The following is a 22595-nucleotide window of genomic DNA, read 5'->3' as shown; positions in this document are numbered from 1 at the left end:
TGATGGGCAGTGCACTTATTATTATCATCCCATCTTTACAGATGAGAAAATTGAATCTGAAAGGCTTGTCCACTGTTACATAGAACCAGGATCAAAAGCCAGGGCTTCCTCATGAAAGTTCTGTACTCTTTCTACTGTATTATGCTATCAAGAACACAGAATGTCAGAGTGGGAAGTCACTCAGAGGTCATCTGGTCTAACACCCTCACTTCACCAAGGAAGCAAGTGGTCCCCAGGGAAGGTGAGTAACTTGTGGTAAGAGGCAGAACCAGAATCCAAACTCAAATTTTCTGACTCTAAACACACTGGTCTTTCCACGTAGTGAGGATCTGATGAGATGATACAGACAAGGTGCTTGGCTTCTGGAAAGCATTTGCTATGTAAACGTGAGTTCTTGGGATTCCTTTTTACCTCTAGCTCTTACCTACAAAATGGAGCCAACTCTAGAAAGGCCTGATGCCCTCGTGCATCAATAGAAGCTTCACAAACGGTTTTTTCACTTAGGGAAGAGTAGCTTTTAAATAAACACAATAACATTAACTACCCTTCTCCGTTTCCCATGATTCCTAAGGGTCCCTCCAGCGCTAAGATTCTATGTTCTAAGAGACCTTCCAGTTCTGAGAGGCTTTAATCTGTCTCAAATGTCTTCCTTGATCTGATATTTCACGTTCCATATTCTAAGGTCCCTTCCAAATCTCATAATCTTTGCTCTGTATTCCACACTGACATTCTATGATCCTAGATTTCTGCAGTGGACCAACCCTTGGGAGCCTCTGGGAAAGAGCTCATATGCCTAGACAAAAAAGGGAGGCAGAATCCTGGAAATGTTTTTGGGCTCTGTGATTTCTTTCAGTGCATGGTTTGGGGGGAGGGCCAGTGTCATTACTGCTAGCTGAGTTGGCTCCAGTATTTACTGCCTATAGTTCTAGGCTGAGTAGAGTTGGGAAGGCTTTAAGATCAATGTACTAATCCACACCTACCTCTAGGGTAGAATGATGTGCCCTCCAAGTTATTCTGGAGTTCTGTTGAGATAGTGTGGCATAGAAAGGCGTCCTGGATCAAAAGGTGGTTAGGGTTGGGTTTGAATGCTGGTTCTATTCCATACTGTCTGTGTGATTTTGGGTGAATCAGAGGACTTTCTTCATCTGTAAGAGGAGAGGACTGGACCACATGGCCTCTGAGCATCCTTTCAGCTTTTACATTCTGATTCTTTGCCTTTGGTTCTATATTTTGGTTCCATTCTAGAAAGATGACACACTCCAATCCCAATAGGGATGAGGTGCTTTCATATTCTTTTTCTCTATTCCATCTTACTCTTGCTGCAATCTATACCTCCAGGAAATCCACTAGTGGCCTGAAGGAGAAGAGGTGGAATTAAGTACAAGGACATACAATCAGGACAGTTCTGGATAGAAAACCTGGTCCCATTCCCTCAGTAAACCCTGTGGTTTCCTGTTTATGTGCTTCTCCCTTGGTGTGGAATGTCCTGCCCTCCTCCTGCCCCTCGTCAGAAGCTTGCTTCTTCTCCAGTACCTAACTCCAATGTTACTTCCTCCAGGAAGAACTCCTGGATCCTCCAGGCTGGAAGTTTTCTTTCTCTCTCCTTTCTAACCCCCTGTAGTTCATATTTTGCCTTGTTTTATCATTACTTGTAAAATGTTGTTCCTTCTCTACTAGAGAGAGCACAAGGTTCCCTCTTCATACTCCCCTATAGTAGTGAGCATAGAGTCTTGCCTATAGAAGATGCTACATTCATATATATTTGTGGTTTTAAATCTGGGCCAATTGCTTTGAGAACCTGAGCCTCAGTTTCATCCTCTGCAAAATGAAAGGGTTGGGTTAGGTGATCAAATACTCAGTGTTCTCCCTTCTCATCTTGACATTACATGTTCTGTGTCCTCAGGTGCTTTTTTAGTTCTGACTTCCTATATTTTAAGGTTCTAATCAAGTCTAACAGCCTGTGTTTCTATAAACTAAAATGCTTCACAGAAGCGTGTCACTGTTACCATTAGAATGGGCTGCATTAAAGGGGAAAAAGGAAGAGGATTTTATATAGCTAGTTGGGTAACTTAGCATTTTAGTAAATGAGGAACTGGCATAAAAAGAAAAAAGTCTTAGACAGCAAAAAAACTGCAGACACTTCACCATGTTTACAAACCAATCAGAGGCCAATCTGAAAGAAATCTCAATGTGAGCTGTTCAGTAGTCACTGATGACACTCCAGTCAAGTATCTCACTCAGCCTGATTTCTCATCTAAAGGCTGCTAAGCACAGGCTGGCTCATCATTCCAAGTCCTTAAGGTCTAGAAAGTGTGTGTGTGGGGGTAAAGTTGTGGGTGGTAAGCCTACTTAATGGAAGTGACTGGGGGCAGGAGGGCCTCAACCAGGTGTCTGAGCTGGCACCTAATTTACTAGGATGAAAGGGGAATGTTGGTTGGTGCTGGATTTGTCAGGATGAAAGGTGAGACTTGCCAAAAATGGGTCCAGTCTTCCTTGTGAAGAAGAGACAAAAGGAATGGAATGGAGGTGGAGCCAAAGTGGTAGAATGGTAGGAAGCAGTACAATGAGCTCTTTTCCCACCTCCCCCCCCCCCTAAAAAACCTCAACCTCTTCCAACAGATCTAGAAAATGCACCATTCTGAAGGAGAAATCCAAGAAAAAGTCAGAGTGAGTCACTTTTCCAGCCTGGATCAAAATAGAGAGACAGACAAAGAAGTCTGTGAATACCAGGGATGGATCTGGCCAGAAGCATCATTATGGAGCACTCTGACTCCCAGGGAGACATTGTGTACCAGGGGAAAAGGAGGTCCTAGACCCAGACTGGGACACTTCAGAGTATAGGACCAAGTGTTAATTGGCAGCTTTATAATTTATTACCTAGTTCCATGGGGGTCACACATTCCCATAGATATGGAACTACGTCCAGAGGTGGTTTGTTTTCCTAGGGTGAGAAGCAATTTCAGAAGCATACAGCATCAGGGTGATGCTGATGCCAGGAGCAGAGTAGGGTCTCAGTTCCAACTTCTAGCCCAGACTGATGCCTGCAGAGGAATGATGAGAGCAAGAATCCCAGACCAAAAGGGAGTCTGAATTCTCTGTCTCAGAGTTAGCAGAGTTTCCCAGTTGGCTAAGCGTGAATGAGTCAAGCAGTATTCTTTTGTTACTTGGGCTCATATTCGGATCCGGAAGTTGTAGACCTCAGACAAGGGGGGACAACCATCATATTTTGTCCTAGATCAGACCACTTTGGGAGCACTGAAAGCCTATAGATCCCCAGCCCAAAGTGTTCCTGACAGTCTGGAATAAGACAACACTCAATACCCCTCAAAGCAGCAGCAGGACAAGGATAGGTGCACAGAGCCTGGTGTTAGCATCAAGTGTGAAAACAAAATGTAGGTTTCGAGTATGACCAAATAAGCAGAAAAAGAATCCTGCTATGAAAAACTGTTATGTGACAGAGATATTCAATACATATATCTATATGTAAAGCCTCAGGAAAAAAAACACAGCTTGGGCACAAATTCAAACAGAATTCCTGGAAGAGATAAAACCAGAGCCTAGAAGTTAAAAATGTTTTTATAAGTGAAATGAGAACTTTAGAGGGAGAAATCAGAAAAGAAATGAAAGCTATGGAAGAACAAAATGGAAAGGGAATTAACAGTCTGGCATAAGAGGTACAAAACCTTGCCCAATCCATAAACTTCAAGAAAATTAGAAATGGTCCAAATATAAGTCAATGACTCCATGAGATAATAAGAAATATTGAAACAAAAACAAAAGGCTGAAAAAACTGAAGAAAATATACGGTATCTCACAGCAAAAACAAATGATCAGGAAAACAGGCTGAGGAGAGAAAATATAAGAATTATTGGACTACCTGAAAACCATGAACAACAATAACAAAAAGTGTAGATGTCATATTTCAAGAAATCATAAAACACAACTACCCAGATCTCTTAGAACCAGAGGACAAAGTAGAACTAGAAAGAATCCACTGATCACCTTCTGAAAGAAACCCCAAAATGGAAACTTCCAAAAATATCAAAGTTAAAATCCAGAGCTTCTGGGTCAAAGAAAAAATACTGCAAGTAGACAGAAAGAAAGAATTCAAGTACCGAGGTGCTGGAGTCAATATCACACGTGATTTAGCAGTCAGCACTATAATGGAGCAGGGAACTTGGAAAACATTATTCTAGAAGGTAAAAGATAAGGGTTGACAGCCAAGCATAATTTACTCAGCAAGGCTAAGTACAACACTACCAGGGAAAAGTGGATCTTTAATGAAAAAGAGGACTGATTTAAACAACAGAATTGTGTAAAATCTGTGACATTCAGATACAGGAGTTAAGAGAAACACAAAAAGACAAACATGAGTGAACAATGACAAAGGACTTAAGGTAAATTGCTCCTCTTCTAATATGAGGAAATAACAGATGCTTTCCCTCTAAAATCTATCGTCACTAAGGGCCACAGAGGGAGCTTGATTAGACAGGGCCTGGGAATGGTTCTATTACGTCCTGATGTACTTATGAGATGTATGGCAAGACAGGAGAAGAAGAATATGTTAAGGGGGGAAGGAAAAGGAAGGTTAGGAGAAATGATCTTCTAGCAGGGTATGTAAGCAGACATCTACACAGGCAAGGAGGAGGGGGCGAGGGTCAGCAGCGGACACAAGAACCTCACTCATCTGAACTAGTCAAAGGAGGGAATAAACACATGCATAGAACAGAAAAACATTTCAATCAACAGGAAAATATGAAGGAAAAGGAGGAATTAGAGGGAGGGTAGATTAAGAGAGGGATTAGTCCTAAGCAAAAGAAACAATAATTAAAGATGTACAAAAATATTTATAGTTCTTTTTGAGGTGGCAAAGAATAAGAATCCCAAAGGGTGTCCATGAACTGGGAAATGGTTCAACAAGTTATGGTATGTAAATGGAATGGAATACTAGCTATTCTGCTCTAAGAAATGATGAAGGGCAGGGTTTCAGAGAAACCTGGGAAGACATATAAACTGCTGCAGAGAGAAGTGAAAAGAACCAGGAGACCCGTTTATATGATGACAAGACTAAGAGAAAGACAAACAACTTTGAAAGAAGCAGGAACTCTGGTCCAGAGGACTAATGATGAAGCATGTTATCCCGTCTCCTGACAGAGGTGAAGGACTCAAAGTGGAGGATGGGACAAAACATTTTTGATCATGGCCAAGGCAGAAATCTGTTTTGCTTGATGCTACATGTTTACGAAAGGGGTTTATTCTTTTCTCTTTCCCTTTCTCAGCTGCTGCAAGTTGTGGAAGGCTAGCATGAGAGGGAGAGAAGATAGAATTTTGCTGGTTGCAAAAAAAATTTTAAAAGAAATTTTAAAGTAAAAAAAAATTTTTTTTAAAAGAAAGTTATGACATGACATAGTGGCTAGGGTGCAGATTTCAGGACAGGATCACCTGAGTTCAAATCCTCAATCAGAAACTTACTGTCTGTGTGAACTTAGGCAAATCATTTAACTTCTCTGTTAAGAGGTTAGCCTCCTTAATTGTGAATTGATGGGTTTGGATTTAATAACTTCTAAGGCCCTTTCCAACTCTAAATCTATGACTCTGTGACAAGAGAGCTCCAGATTTTAGTCCTAGTTGTGTATCTCTGTATTTGGTTTTTCCTGCTATATATAATAAGGAGATAATCTGGAACCTGCCAACTGTACATGTTGGGGGAGGAGTTCATGGATGTCAGACTTCTAGAGTGAGAAGCTTTTAGCAGTCACCTAATCTGGTTCACCATCCCCCAGAAGCTGGAATCGCCTCCACAGCAGTTCCAGCAGTTCCAGTTTTCTGCCCCTCGTGTACAGAGGACATTACCTCTCAAGGCAGGAGACCTGGGGTTTAGTTCTGAATCTGCCATGAATACATAGTTTTTACTCTGGGCTTCAGTTTCCTCCTCTACAGAGTGAGGAAGCAGAAGGCAATGAATTCTCAAGTCCTCTGACACTCTATGGATCTAGAGTTTGAAGACAGCTCTGTGGGGCAGCTCTAATGGATCAGAAAGATTTTCCTTATACTTGGGCAGATCTGTGAATCAATCATTGCGGATCTTCCTTCAGGAGGGCAACCATGAACTCCTCCGTGTCTTGTCTTACATGGTTCTTGTCCTTTCCCTTCCATAAACCCTTCATAGAGAATTTGCTGGATGCCCTGATACCTCAGACTAACCATATTTTTACTATGACCAGCTTCTCTCCTTTTCTGGTCTTGGCTGTTTTTGATGTTGTCATGTAAGTCATCCCTATGTACCTGCCATCACTGCTTACAGTTAGGATGGGTCTCTCTATTGTCTTCTGGGCCACCTACCAAAACAGGCCTCCTTCTAAGTGCCTGCTTTGGGCCTAGGTCAAAGGAGAGGGCTCTCTACAAACTGAAGGTGCTGTTAGGAATGAGCTTTCATTTCCCTAGATTCTCTACATCTGGAGAGGGGCTTTTATTGGACACAATATTCAGAAAAAGGAAGGGACGGTGAAATGGACTCCAGATATCGACATATTGTACTGCAGAGAACATATTGAGACTGGACTAGAAAGATAGCTTAGAACTGGAAGTGACCTTGGAGGCATCTCATCCAAGTCCCTTAGTTTATGGATGAGAAAACTAAGACCCAGGGAAGTGACACGATTGGTCCAAGGTTCCACGTAGCCTGTTGTTGGTGCAGCTGGGATTGGAACCTAGGTCTCCTGATTAGTCAGTCTAATGCTTCAACTGGGTTAGGCTGAGATGGGCAGACAGGAGGCTGCCCCCAGAGACAGGGAAAACTGCTGTGCCTCTGTTCCTAATCCAACTCTTCACTAGATTATCTCCTTTGATTTTCAGCACCCAATTTGGTTTTTGTGGGTCTATTTTAAAAGTCGACCATCCCAGACTATAAAAATAGTCTAAAGGCACTGGAAATAGACTCGTGTTGTGGCTACAGCATTTCAGTCCCTCCCCACACCCCCGGCATTTACAGGAAAACTCCTTCCATAAAAACCAGGGACACACCTCTGCTCCCATCCTGGCTGAGTTTGTGATGTGGAAGTTAATAGCTGCTTAGCTGTACTTCAAGGCTCAGGACTGTCTGCTGTGGGGAGACCTGTAATTTGTTAGGCCTTAGCTGAGCCAGCCTCTCAGATGGTGCAATGCCCCAGAGTCTGGAGTCTGGTTGCTGTTTTTAGGGGCCCAAAACCTCAGACTGGATTTGAAAAGAGCAGAAAGAAAAAAAAACAACAAAAAACTTGCCCCTTTCTCTCCCACTCTCTCTATCCTGCCACTCACAGTGCCAGAAAGCATTTCATTCTTAGGCTGACCCCAAGGCCTAGTCAATCACAGGGCTGTGGTTAGGTTGCTCATGGAGATCCAGGTTTAGAAAGTTCAGATGCTTGATGGGAAGTGTTTTTTTTTTCTTAAAGACCCCTCACTTGAGGGCTGCAGCAGCCCTTGTACCTCCCCTAGTCAGGGATGGAGCTCATCAGCTATGGCAACCATCCACATCACACAATTCTAGAAGCGAGAGAGACCTTAGAGGCCACCCCGTCCAATCCATCCGGATCTGCTCCATCTCCTGCAGGTAGCATGCATCCTTTGTGCCTTTGCTCACCCTCTTCTCTATGTCTAGAATGTTCTCTCTTCTCCTTTATCCATCTTTTTAACTTGAGCCCAAAGGAGATGACACCTCCTTCTGGAGGTTTTCCTCGATGCTTCCCTGAAGGCTACAGTAACTACCTTCTCCTTTGGACATCATGGCACTTTGCGTCTCTCTGATGCACTCACCACAAATGATTATGTGCTCCTCTCACTAGACAAGGAGCTCCATGAAGGCAAGCACCGGATTTTACCCAAACTTTTTCTCTCCCTTAGAGCTTAGCAAATGATACAGATATATAACAAGTGTCTGCCAAATGAAGGACTAAAATCATAAAAGGAAATGCAAGGACAAGGCAGTCTTGGAGTTTAAGGTAAATGCAATAAGGGTTAGAGGATGCTCTCAGCAGAAGGGGTGGAAATACCGGAAGGGACACCGGGTTTAGCATCAGAAGACCTGAATCCAGTTTTGGCTCTTTGACTTACAACCTGCATCATTTTGGACAAATTACTTAGCCTCTCCAATCCTCACTTGTAAAATGGGGAGAAAGCTGAGCTAGGTCAGGGTTTCTTGACCTTTTTGTGTGTTCTGGACTCCTTTGGCAGTGAGTCTGGTGAAGCCTATGGATGCCTCAGAATCATGTTTATTAAATGCATGCAATAAAATATGGGGGTTACAAAGAAATCCAATTCAATAGATAACTGAAATAAAATATCAAAATATTTTTTAAAAAACCATGTTCATAGACCCCAGGCTAAGAACCTTTGGATTAGATGATCTTGAATGACCTTCCTAATAGGGCGATAAGATTTAGAACTGGAAGAGATGTCAGAAAAGTGGAAGCTGGAGCTAAACTGGATCTTGATTGAGGGCCAAGCACAGGGGATGAGGAGCAGCAAAGACTAGACATTCATCCATCAGCATGGGTGGTGTGCTCTCTCCCTTCTCTGAACTCCTATGATACACACAGTTCAGCCCTTAATGACACACTGTCTGGGACTTGTCTTTAATCATTTCATGTGTGTAAGTGTTGTCTCCACAGCTAGAATGGGAGCCACCAGAGAGCAGGGGCCTTGTTTGTTTCTCCAGCACAGGGCTGAAACACACAACAGGTTCTAAATAACCGTATCGTATGTAGCCTTCAAAGAGTTTAAATACTGCAGCAAACATTCTTTTATTGTCTCATCGCCCCATTATTCTACCCAATATTTAGTACATGTTTGATGAGCTGGATTCTCTCCTTTGGTCCTCACAACAGCTCTGGAAAAATCAAAAGGGCACTAATCCTGCTTTGTGGATGGGTTATAACATAGGAATAATTCTCTAGTAAGGAAGCTGAGGCTCAGTGAGAGGCAGGCAAGCACACAAGCTGCTGTGTGAGCGAGCAGCGTCTCCAGTGATCTTCCAACAGAGCACTCTGACTGTCAATCCTGGGCTCTTTCCAGAAAAACAAACAAAACAAATAAGAAAACAGTTGAAAGACGAGAGAGCACTGAAGAAAAAGTGAGGCACTAGTTTATGCCTCAGCACAAATATTTTAATCTAGCAGGAGAAAAGATGGCGGATGTTATCCCTGCACAGGTGAGGATGAAGCAATCTCTTCCAGGAGTAGGGGGATTAAGTCATTCAGGGAGCTGGCCACTGGTCAGGTGACTGGCAATGCCCACGTCCTCAGGTAAATGGAAAGGTGATACAGCATAGTCAAAATAGCGCTGGATTCAGAGGCCTGGGTTCAAATTCTGCCTCTGCTACTTCTTAGTCTTAGGATCCAGGGAGAGTAACATAACATGATTATTATTGTCAATAATAATAATAAGTGATATTCCTACACTGCTTTAAGGGGAAGTACAAAGGACTTTACATATGTATTATCTCACTTAATCTTCACAACAACCTCGTGAGGCAAGTGCTACTATTACCTACATTTTATAGAAAAGGGAATTAAGGCTTAGAGAGTGAATGACTTGCCCCATTATTAACAGCTGTGAATGAACACAACTGGTAAATATCTGAGAGAGAATCTAAACTCGAATCTTTCTCTCAGGCTGGCAACCTCGCCACTATGACAGGCTGTCTCTCCCTTCCCTGTAGTTCTCTCTTCTGGAAAATACACAGACTGACCTTAATGATCTTGAAGGACAAGTCCATTCAGGTTCTATATTTCTGATCCTAAGACCCGAAATTGGGAAGTTTCAGTATCCTCACTGATAAAGTACAGTCAGAGGACCTGGGTTCTAATCCTGACTATGCTTTATGAGTTATGATCTCAGATGCTGTGACCTTGGGTAAGTCCTCCCTGGGATCCAGCTTCCTCATCTGTAAAATGAGGGAGTTGGACAAGATTTTCCTTGAAGTGTGACTTGAGGGTGTCTAAGATCCCTCTAGCTCAGACATCCTATATTCTCTGTTCTCAGCCAGCTCTGATATTCTGTGTTCCGTGTCCTAACATCCCTTCCAGAACTCACATTTCATGTTCTCAAGTCTCTCCCAGTCTAAGTAGGGAGCTCCTTCTAGTTCTGATGTTGCACATGTCAGGGTCCTGATCTATTTTCCTTCTAACCCAACAGTCTAGGGTCTATGTCCCCTTCCCTGCTCACCTTGATCCTCTCCACTCCAGCCTCGATGCGGAGTTGTTCCACCAGCTTCCGAGCCTGGGCTATGTTGTTAGTTGTTGACATTGTCTGCCATCAGCTCTAGGCCCAAACTCTTGAGAAAGCTGTTGGGGAGGAAAACACCAAAAAGATATATTGAATTGAGTTTCTGAAGCAGTTAAGTTTTTTCTGTACAAAGCAATTCAGTCTGGACTTGATAGAGGCATTCAGCTGGACCCTTCTCCTGTGTCAGGGATCAGCACGAAGTCATGGCCTGGGAGCAACTGTGGGCCTTCTTTTTTTTTTCTACCCTGATCTGAATTTTGCTGAGTCCTTCATGTCCAACTCAAGTTTTCATTTTCTCCAGAAAGTCTTCCCTAACCTCTTCAGGTCACGAGCATGCTGCCCTGCGTTCAACTCTGAGAGCATTTATTTTCTGCACCTAGTCTAGTCTATCATACAGAACCATGTGTTGCTAGCTATCTTTTTACATGGATGACTCCTAAAACTATCCTTCAAAACAAGACTGTTTTAATGCTGTCTCTTCCAGGAAGCATTCCTTTCTTTGACCTCCCACAGCATTTTCTATCTCTCTCATACACTTAAGTTCTATTTTGTATTATGATGATTTAGTGTGCATGTCTTATGTGTCCATCTAGACTGTAAGCTCTTTGAAGAGCCATGTTATCTTCTCCAGGCACTGCGGACAACAATACTTCATAATATTTCATAATCAATCAATCAACAAACATTTATTAAACATTCATCTATGTGCCAGGTACCATGCTAAGCACCATACAAAGACAAAAATGAGACAATTCCTGACTTCAAGGAGTTTACATTCTGATGGGAGAAACAATATGTATATTTGTGTGTGTATGTGTGTGTGTATGGAGAGACAGAGACAGAGAGATGGGCTAGGGAGAATGGTTTGGGTAGACCTGCACTTTAGAAAAGGCATTTTGGCAGCTGGAGGGAGAAGGGTCTTGAGACAGGAAGACAGAGTAGGCTACTGTAGTGGTCCAGATAAGAGAAAACGAGGGACTAAACTAGGCCAGTGATTGTGTGAGTGGAGAGGATAAACACAGATGTTTACTAAATAATTGCTAAAATGAAGAGAATTAAGATTGTAAGCTCCTTATGTATAAAAGAGAAGGTCCCTGACTTTGCATCTGAGGTAGCAGAAAGAGCACTGGTCTTAAAGTAAGAAGATCTGTGTTCAATCACAGATTGTACATTTATGCAACCTTGAGCAAGTAACGTGTATTCCGAGTCTTTTGTCTGTAAAAAAGGAGATAATATCATTTATATGACCAGCTTCCCAAGATTATTGTGAAGAAAGCTTTCTGTAAACATAAAATGTAATAAGAATGGGAACCATAATTAATCTCTCCCACAGTTGGGCCTTACATATAGTAGGTGTTCAACAAACATTTTATGATTCTAGTTAAATTATTGCAAGAAAGAAACCAAGAACACGTTGGGGGAAAACCCCAGCTCATTGACTCTTTCCTGACAGTGTTAACTTAGCATTTGGTATGGTCAGGCCTATGGTTTGGGGAGCAGGATGAGAAGGTAACTGGAATGTTTCTCCAGGTCTCAAAGTGTGGCCACTGCTTCTGCATTAGAGAGGAGAGAGAAGGGAAAGGTATGAAAGGGAGTGTGATGAAAAGGAGAGGCATGCTCCTCACTGCAGTGTAGAGGAAAGAGCATTGGAGGAGCTGGGTTTGTACCCAAAACTCTGACACTTACTCCCTTTGTGACTCTGGCCAAGTCATTTAATTTCTTTGGGTTTCAGTTTTCTCCTCTGAAAATGAGGGGGTTGACCTGGATGACCTCTAAAGCTCCCTTCAGCCACAAAATATCCCCTAGGAACTGAAGGCACTGGGCCATCTGAAACCACTTGCCTCCCCAGCCCTCTCCCATCCCTCAGGCAGAAGTGTCTGTTCTTCCTTCCTTGCTCAGTCGCCATGATCCAGCAATTGAATAACTACTCTAAAGTCTGATGTACTCACTTACGCATACCTGAGAAGACTTCTGTATGATTTTTCTGGGGGAGGTAGGCATGAAAATGACACCCTATGTATAAGACCCAGTGTTGTGCCTGGTTCAGAAATTTCCTTTTCAACAGTAAAGAGTCAACTGCATGTGTCGTCATCAAAGGTCAAAAAACCTCCAACATTTATTAGCAAGGATTAACACAGGCCTTCTTCTGCTGTGTACTTACTCACTCTGAGATCACCACCTAATTAGTTCAGTCAGTCAACAAGCATTTATTAAGCACCTCCTATTTGCCAGGCACTGCACTAAATACTGGAGTTACAAAGAAAGGCAAAAGACAGTCACTACCCTCAAGGAGCTCATGGACTTATGAGAAAAATAACATGTAAACAACTATGTGCAAAAAACCTATAGATAGGATACATAGCAGGTAATCTCAGAGGGAAGGCACTAGCATTAAGGGAGATGGGAAAGGCTTCTTCTAGATTCAGGTCTGATTGTAGGCAGGACTTGAAGGTGGAGATGAGGAGAGAGTGTTCTAAACGTGGTGGACAGCTAGTAAAAATGTAAGAAGCTGAAAAGGCAGGAGGGGACCAGATCATGAAGGGCTTTGAATGCTAAATGAAGGAGCTGGTAGAGAACAATGACAGTCGGGATTCAGGAACAATTGGTGTCCTGGCCACATATCTCTCTCTTACAACCCATCTTCCATTTGACTGCCAAAGTGAGTCTCCTAATGTGCAGGTCCCACTGGGTTATGCCTACTCCACAAACTCCAGTGGCTCCTCTTCCCTTCCAGGAGAGTTCTCTGTTTGGCATCTAAAGCACTTCCCAATCTGGCTTCTCCCTCCACTCCTAGTCTTCTTCACTTCCCCATCAGGTACTTTCCGGTGCAGTGACACTGGCCTCCCTGCTGTTCCACACGAATTCCCTCTCCCATCTCTGTACCTTTGTACCTGCTGTCCCTCATACTTGTACTGTCTTCATTTTCCTGGCTTCCTTCCAGATTCAGTTTAGACACTGCTTTGGGAAGGAGGCTTTTCTCAGTCAGCCCATTTGCTAAAGCTTTCCTCTCTGAGATTACCCTCCATCTACTGTTTATGTATCTTAAGTATCTACATATTTACATATTTTGTCCCCCACTAGAAAAGGAGCTTCTTGAGGGCAGGGGCCCTCTTTGCTCATCTTTGAATCCTGGTGCTTAACAAGATGGATTCTTGGCCCACAGTAAGTGCTTAATTATGCTTGTGGACTAACTGTGGAATTTATGTTCCAAGTTCGCCTTGCTCTATAAACAGTCTGTTTCCTTTTAAGCCCCTGGGAACCACAGGGCTCCACAGAGATTTTCATGTTCTAAGCCACTGGAACTTTGCCCATCCTTATGGGAAGGTATCATGTTTATCTACTGAGCATCTATTACAACCAGCTCCTTGTTAAAACAAATCGAGGTGAAGCCGACCCAGGCTTCTTCCCCCTACCTCTCACCCAAGGTCTTACATCAAACTTTCCACAACAGGGACATGTGAGGGCAGGTGGAAGTTGAGCAAAGGCACTGGGCTCTCCCTGAACTAATGCCAATGGGCATGACTTGAGGCTGAATGCACCAGCTTTCATTTCCTGTGGGAAGGATGACCTTGGGTGCAGTCAGTAGAATGCTTCTGGGGGATGGAGCCAGGGGATTTCTGCCTAAAACTCCAAAATGGGATGGTTCTTCCCAGACAGTGAGAAGAACTAGCCTCATTCCATGAGCTCTGAAGGCCTTTATGAGAGACTGGAGTTTGGAAGGCACAGGAATGTCTAAATGCTTTGGAGACTGTCTTTAGCACAGACATTTTTCATGGGTGGGGCAGGCACACACTCTCAGTTAACAATCCAGTCTCCTACAATAACACGCATGGCTTTCTTTATAGCACAAAATTGCTCAACACACTTAATAAGATTTTATTTATTGGTCTAATTAATTTTCACAGTATCCCTGGGAGGTGGATATTAGGCCCATTTTGCTGTTGAGAAATGAAGATAGCAGGATAGTAAGTGACTTGGTTCCGGTCACACTTAAGAGTTAAGGGATCCTAGCAGAGGTAGCTAGGTGTCTCATAGAATGCTGGGTCTGGATTCAGGAAGACCTGAGTTCATATCTGACCCCAGGCACTTACTAGCTATGTGAATTTGGACAAGTCACTTAACCTCTATCTGCTTCAGTTTCCTCTATTGTAAAACAGGGATTATAACGACATCCATCTCTCAGGGAAGATGATAATATTTGTAAAATGCCTAGCACTAGGCCTGACACATAGTGGGTGCTATGTAAATGTATACAACCTATCCCCAATGCCAAATATATCCTTTATCTCCCCAGAGTGTCCCCCAAATCAACACATTACTGAAGAAGAGTTACTTCTGTCCATGTCTTATTTCTCCTACTGCTATGATACTTTACAGTTTACAAAGTACTTCCCCCCAAAAAAACCCCTGAGTTAGTGCAAATATTATCTCCATTTTACAGATGAGAAAGCTGATTCTCAAAGAGGTAAACTGACTTTACCAGGGTTACACATCCAGTAAGTGCTGCCCTAAGAAATAAGAACAAGTTCACTGTATTTTTCATTACATTGTGCCCCAAGTTCCTTGTTTCCTGAGCTAAAGGATTATGCCTTTTGCAGCACTAAGCCCTGTGTCCTGTACACATTACAATACACAAAAAAAGAATCCACGAGTGCTGACTACAACTGCTCCAATGTCTTAGGAGGTCGTTTTCATGAATTATTGTGACCCCTGAATCCCAACTCCTGGTGGGTAACCTTTTGGTGACAAGCCTCTGTCAGACCCAGGCCCCATCCTGGGGCCTTCTCAGAGAGCTTGTGAGAATTCAGGGTCACTTCTAGGCCATGATGATGCAGCACAGCAAGATTTCTGTGGAGGGTCTTGCACATATCAGGCCCTCAATAAATGGATGTGAATTTGATAAACTGAATTGCTCTTTAATTACTGTATTTATGTTACCTTATACAGGGGACTGCTGTTGACCTCTATCACAGCTTCTTCTCCTATGCCAAGTGGTACATCTTATTCCCTGATACCAGTCACTGCACATTCCCCATGGGATCCTGAGATCTGCTAGGCAACCTGCCAGTTACATCACCTGAAAGTGATTCATTCCAAAATATGTAGGTGACGAGGATGAGGTCATAAGAAATATCCACAACCAATCTGCCTCCAAGTGGCTCAGGCTGGGAGGCCTGGACCTTCACTGGACTTTCCAAACAATCACAGGATTGTGAGCTGGAAGGGTCTGGTGAGGTCAGGTAGTCTAATGTCAGGGTAGTTAGGTGGCTCAGTGAATAGAGCACCAGACCTGGAGTCAGAGACTCATCTTCTGAATTCCAATCTAACCTCAGACATTTACTAGCTGTGTGATCCTGGACATGTCACTTAACCCTGTTTACCCCAATTTCCTCATCTGTAAAATGAGCTGGGGAAGCAAATGGCAAATCATTCCAGTATCTCTGCCAAGAAAACTCCAAATGGGGTCATAAAGAGTTGGATACGACTGAAACAACAACCAAAGTCTAATGTCTCTCCCTGTTTACAGGGGAGTGAACTGAAAGCCAGAGAGAAGTGAGCTGTCCAAGGACACAGATAATTAGTAAAGCCAGCATTCAAACCAAGGTCTTTTAATTACAAATTTGGCACTCTTTACAGGATACTATGTACTTCTGATTCCTCAGTGTCTGGAGTGGCAGTATTTTATAGAATAATCCAAAGCCATATAAATATAGTTCAGTTTGATAGGTAGGTAAATAATAACCAAATTGGTAAGTCCAGCTATGGTGGATTAAAGGCATATTTTGGAAATTTTGTTTCTCTCTCCCAATCCATGCCTCAAAGCTAAAATAGAATCCAGGAATCTTAGTCTAGAACGACCCAATAATTATGATAGTCAAACTGAGAAGCAGGAATGGAGAATGACTTGTCTAAAGTTATAGAGAGGGGTAGAGCTGGGACATAATAATAGCTGGCACTTATACAGTGCTTTAAGATTTGTAAAATGCTTTACAAATACAGAGTTTTAAGCTTTAATAGCTTAAAATGCACTAAGACTTGTATTATCTCATTTTATCCTCACAACAACTCTAGGAGGAATGTGCTATTATTATCTCCTCTTTACAGATGAAGAAACTGAGTCAGAAGTTAAGTGACTTGCCTAGGGTCACAGAGTGACTGAGGTCAAATTTGAACTCAAGTCATCTTCCTGATGTCAGGTCTCTTAGGTTTCCTGTCTTGCAGTCCAGGGCTCTTCATATTTACTGCTCTCAGCTCTATTACAAGAAGTTCCACTTTTCAGATAAAGTTCTGCGTGCAATCTGTAAACTCTCTGCAGACTTCTAAAGTTTGGAGTCTTTTTTTTAAAAAAAAATAAAAAAAGGCATGAAGATAATAAATTCAAGGAAAAGAGTCCCTTCATCCTGCTTTAAAATACTTAAATTATTAAGGTGATCTAAATACAGACTTGAAAATATTTTAGCAAACTGATATCCATCTTTTTTTTTTTTTTGGAAAGTTAGGACACATCTTAGCAAACTTCTTGGTGTAGTCTCCTTACACCTCCCTACAATAGCTTCTCCAACCCTAACACATGTAAAGGCAACATGGTATCAGGAGACCCAGGCTCTAGTCTCGTCTCTTCCAATAACACTGCATGATCACAGGCAAGCCATTTTCCCTCTCTGAGTATGTTTCCTTATCTGCAAAATGAGGGGGTTGGACTACATCAGGAGTTCTTAACTTGGAGCCCATGGTTTCAGAGGGTCTATGAACTTGGATGGGAAAAAAAGTATGTCTTTATTTCAAAATAATTGGCTTCCTTTTTAATCCTAAAAACCATTATTCTGAGAAAGGGTCTGTCCATAAGCTTCACCAGTCTGCCAAAGGGGTCCATGATACAAGAAAAGGTTTAGAATCCATGGACTAGGCAGTCTTTACAATTTCTGCCAGTTTTGCTACTCTACATTCTAAGAGTCCTTTGAGTTTGGGTGTTTGTTAGGAAGTATGGTCTAGCAGAAAAATCATTGACATTGGAGGGGAGGGCAAGAACTGGATTTGGATTCCTTCCTGATACTTGCTAGCTGTGACTGTGGGCAGATCAAGTAACTCTTTCTACGCCTTCTCTGTAAAAAGGAGATCCGAGTACCTGCAGTATCTACCTCATGGGTCTGCAGTGAGGATCAAATGAGATAACGTATACCGAGTGCCCTGAGGACCTTACAGTGCTTTGTAAAATGTTAGTTTAAAAAATATGTTCTCAATTCTCTTCCAGCTCTGACATTTTAGGATCCTTTTTCTTGCTTCTGGTAATGCTATTCCTGGGCAGGTTCTAAGGCAACACTGATCTAGTAAAGTCCATACTTGGTACTCAGTATGTGCTATGACTTCCCAATTGGATTTGGTCCAATATTCTAGCCTTTTCAAATCTTTTTAGATCTTGCAGGATCTCACTGATTGGTTATAGGCTTAAACCTCTCTATAGCAATTCATCTACAAAAAGGAGGATAGGAAGGGGCAGGTAAAGGTTTTGCCAAAATGTTAGCAAGTTTCATCTTGACTGTGTCAACATGAACATCCCTCAAAGGTAGAAGGAGCCCTACTAAACCTCTCCCCTTCCCTCCCCAGGAAGGGTTAAACCAATGCAGGAGGACAAAGGAAAATGGAATGCGTCATCTAGAGGAGCAAATTCCTTCTAAGACACCACCCAGAGGACTTTCTACAGAATGCACATGGCACCCAAATGATAGGCCTAAGCCAGCCCACAGATGTCCAAGGGAAGAAGGCATATTTTCCAAGTAAGCACAGCCCAGGAAGAATTGGCTAGCTTTTTTTTTTGGGACAAAGAGAGGCCCAGCAGGCGGGTAAGCTATATTGTTCACCCTGGCCAGAGGAAGGGAGGGGGATGAGGGGAAGGGAAAGAAAAAAAAGGGCATCAAAGAGCAGCATAGAGTCCTTGGATGAAGTTTTATGACTTTCTGTTTGCAGGGAAGGGTTGCTCATCTGCAAAAGCCAATTGGCATCTCCTGAAGAACAGAAAAGACTGAGGTTAGCCCTCAGACAAGGTTAACTAATGCAGTGCTAGGTTCAAGGTTAGCTCTCTCAGTGATAGCTAGAAGTGGGGTACAAAGGAATGAGCACTGGATTTGGGGGCAGAGGATTTAGGTCTCAATTCTGACTCTGCTACTTGTGTTCTCATAGATAGGTCTTTCTCCTACTCTGCCTAAATTTCTCCATTCCTAAAAAGAAGGAACTGAATCAGATAAGTTCTAAGGACCTTTCTAGCTCTAGATATTAATAATCCTATGACTTCTGATTGTTCCAAACTGGCTCACTTTTCAGTAGTACTTTTACAATGTCCTTCACTAAAGTCCTCCTGTAGAAAGTTCTCTGTGTAGCTCGAGATTAATTTAGCTTTTGTGGCTACCTTTTCATATTCTTGGTGAACACTATTTTGTTTTCTACTTTTTCATTACCCATGTCTTAAATAATGCGTTCTGATTGCATATAACTATCAGACACTATTGATTTACTGATTAAGTTTGCTGAACTCCTCTATTTCTGGAGGTGATATGTGGATTATTTCAATTCTGTATTTAGAAGTTCTGGGAAGTTTTCTTTTTCTTTCTTTCTTTTTGCATTACAGTGTATCATAGTGTGGAAATCTTTTGACTTGTCACGTTCTTCTGGAAGGCCTAAGCTGTTTCTATGTGCCTCTCTTCAGGATCAATGCATCCTATGTACATGAGATCAGATGATGGTTAATGTTACTACTTTCTGCTTGTCTTCCTCCAAGTGATTTTTGATTTTGGTATATTTGCATTTCTAATCTTGCTTGTTGTAACAAGATGTTGGAGGAAGGTGAGGGTTAGAAAACAGCAGTCGAGGGTGCTCTCTTGAGATTAAAAAGCACAAGCCTATGAGTTATTATTTGTGCACTTTACTAAAGAATGGAAGCTGGAGGGGGAGGGACCCTGAGTGAGGGTGCTAAGGATGAGCATTCCAGGCTTGTAGTTCATGAGCCTTTTTGTTACCTCATTGGTCTTCTTGTTTCTTTTCTTGTGGAAACAGTTACAATTGTTCCACATAAGGCACAGTCTTGTTCTTTTGAGGTTTGGAGAGTTAGTGAGGACTGGAGAAAACGTCTAGTCCTCAGTCTTGTTGGTCACACTGACCTCCTCCGCTTTCTCTTTCTCTTTTATATTTTACAAGGGATGGTTCACTAGGTAGGAAAGGACGGACAGATATATATGGGAATAAAGGTGAAGTAAATAATCTCCCAAGTGGAAGGGGCTCGGGAGTTGGCTTCCAGAAAGGAACGATGGTGTGCTGTGGAAGTGCCTTGTTCCTAGAGTTGGCACAGACATTAGATAACTGGCTCTTGCCTGCTAACCACGGGATAAAGAGGGTGACTGTTGATTGGCACATGGATGTAACTAGTGTAACTCATGAGGTCTTTCCTGATACAGGATATTTTGGAGGGAGATTGTGATGTAAGGGTAGATTCCCTAGCCTGACCTCCTCATTTTGCAGCTAAAGAAATGGGCTCACAGGTGAAATTATTTGTCTCTCATCATTTTTAGGCTGAAGTTCCACAGATGTGCCTATAAATCTGTATCATTTCGCCTTCTATGCTCAAAGAGACACACAGTAACATAAAAGAATTTCGGTGAAATAACAACTGGGTTGTTGCACAAGCAGCTGTGACCTACATCCTTTGAAATACTGTTGTTACAGGTAGGCATCATCAGAAAAACTATCTCCTTTTGCTTATGCAAAGCTAAAGGTCACAATATCAAAAATCAGGTACATTATGATTAGAAATTATGATTAGGTCAGAGACTACAGAAAAAACAAGTGGCAGAACAGCAAATCAACATGGTCTGGTGTCCAGAACCTTCCAATCTTTGCACCATGACAAGGAGAGATTACCTCTAGACATATGATTTCATAAGTCCAAGGCACTCCTGATAAGGAAATTTATACTACCAATGAAGAACAATCAATAAATATTTTGAGTACGTAAGTATATACTCTGTGGCAGGCAGGCACCATGCTAGGTACTGGGGATCCAAAGACAAAACTCAAAACAGTTCCTGCTTCTAGTAGCTTATATTCTACAGAAGAAAACAATATATAACACATAAAGAAGTACATATATGCAAAGTAAATACAAGGTAAATTTTTGGAGGGAAAGGCACTGGTAATTGGGATAATCTGTGAGCACTTTGAAGGAAACAAGAGTCTAAGAGGCATGGGGGAAATCTGGTGAAAAGGTGTGGAAATAGGATATGGAATGCTGTGTGAGCAGAGGTGTGCGGGCCAGTTCTAATCAGCTTGCAGTGAGTATCACTAGAAAACAGCCCTAGATTTGTAGTTTTGTTGATTGTCTAGAATAGAAAAATGTTAAGAATGCAGATTAAACTTAAAAAAGTATGTATGTAAACATTCCACCCCCACCCCAACCCAGCCTAGAACACTGCTTGAGCTCAGTAGAAGGTTAGAAGAAGGGCCAGGGAATAAAGTTATCACTAGACTGGAGGCCTGGTGACTACAGGAAAAGAATAGTGTTGATGATATGATAATAACAACAATAAAACATCTGACATTCATACAGGGTCTGCAAAGTGCTTCATATCCATCATCTCGTTTGAGCCTCACAACAGCCTGGTGTGTAACACTAAGAAGGCCTCTTTGGATGGATTCTGGACTTTATGGAGGGTGGGAATGTATAATATAAGGTTGGAAAGGTAGGTTGGAATCAGATTGTAAAGTGCTTTAAAAGTCAAGCTCACTATTGGGGAAAGTTTGTCATCTTTAAGATCCCCTGAGTCTCGGTATTCCCCCTTATCACCACCTAATGTCCTGATCGGAGGGTAGAGACGTGAATTCCAAAACTTCCAGTTAAGGAGAAAAAGCTCAGGACATCTCATTTCTTGCCCGACTACACTAACTTTGGGATTTCTTTGGCTTTTCCATCATGCCCCTGTACCTTCCCTGCTTTCTCTTTTCAGTTTCCTCTTATGTGGTCTTCCCCCATTACATTGCAAACTCCTTGAGGACAGGCACTATTTTTTTTTTCATACTTGTATCCTCAGTGCTTTGTAGTCATTGGCACAAAGTAGGTGCCAAATGTTGATTAAGCTACTTGATTGACCAAACTGAGGAGATTCTAATTCAATAGTACAGGAAATAGGGCACTATTGGGGCTTATTGAGTAGAGAATGACATGGTCAGATCTGAACTTTAGAAAAATCACTTTGGCAGCTGTGTCTACAGTAGAATGGATTGGAGAAGGGGAAAACCCAAAGACTAGAGATCAATGAAGACCCTGTCCCAATAGTCTAGGCAAGAGGTGAGGAGGGATTACAGGAGGAGAGAAGGGTCAGACTGTTGTGGAGGTAGAAATGACAGAATCTAGCAATTGATTAGATAGATATATGTGAGATGGGGCCGAATGAGGAGTCAAGGAGAATACTAAAGTTGTGAACCTGGGTGGTTGAGAGGATGGTAAGACTCTTGAGAAAAATAGGGAGGTTTGAAGGGAAAGACAATGAGTTCAGATGTCTACAGGATATCCACTTTGAAACACAGGCAGCTGGAGATTCAGGATGGGAGCTCAGGAGAGACTAATAATAATAGTTAGCATTAATAGAAAGCTTCAAGGTTTGCAAAGTACCTTACATAAGTTATTTCACCAGATCAGACAGCTAGGTGGCATAGTGATTAAAGTGCTAGGAAGTGTCAGGAAGTGCTGAGGTCAAATCTGGCCTCCTAGCTGTGAGATCCTGGGCAAGTCACTTAGCCTGTTTGCCTCACTATTCTCAAATACAAAATGGGAATAATTACATCTCTCAGGGGTATTGTGAGGATAAAATAAGATAATGTTTGTAAAACACTTGGCACAGTGTTTGGCACATAGTAACTATTACATGTGCTAGCTATTATTATTATTATATCAGTCCTATGGGGTAGCTGCTATTACTATAGATGAGAAAACTGAGGCTGAAGGTTAAGTACCTTGCACAAGGTCACAGGCTAGTAAGCACCTGAAGTAGGGGGAGAGGATTTAAGAGACAAAGACTGAGATGAGTTGAATTTGCTGACTTGGTTGAGATTGGGGAGAGTGGAAATGGAGGACAGAAGGAGTAATGGCCTAGGAGAGTACTAAGAAATAATAGGTTTGGGAGGGACAATGGAGAAGTTTGGAAGAGATAAGGTTTGGGGGAAAAATAATTAGTTCAGTGTGGGGCATGTGTGGAGTTTGAATTGCCTATGGGTAGTCAGTCTGAAACAGTCAATTCATCAATAAACATTTATTAGTCACCTACTATTTGCCAGACACAGTGCTCGATGCT

The 22595-nt window shown here is 42.2% G+C and overlaps 1 protein-coding gene across 8 annotated transcripts in view; it reads right to left on the bottom strand.

Moving 5' to 3' along the window:
- GNG7 (G protein subunit gamma 7) overlaps positions 1–22595 on the bottom strand; it is a 371729-nt gene that overhangs the window by 7059 nt on the left and 342075 nt on the right. For all 8 annotated transcript variants that reach the window (XM_072601444.1, XM_072601446.1, XM_072601447.1 and 5 more), the window contains one exon: positions 10201–10319. In XM_072601444.1, the coding sequence (XP_072457545.1) occupies positions 10201–10281 (81 nt within the window). In that variant the 5' untranslated portion in view covers positions 10282–10319. The remainder of the gene's footprint in view (positions 1–10200; positions 10320–22595) is intronic.

This window comes from Notamacropus eugenii, chromosome 4 (genome assembly GCF_028372415.1).
Source record: "Notamacropus eugenii isolate mMacEug1 chromosome 4, mMacEug1.pri_v2, whole genome shotgun sequence".
Lineage (NCBI taxonomy): Eukaryota > Metazoa > Chordata > Mammalia > Diprotodontia > Macropodidae > Notamacropus > Notamacropus eugenii.
The sequence above is the reverse complement of the archived record's forward strand: the minus strand, read 5'-3'. Positions and strand labels throughout refer to the sequence as shown.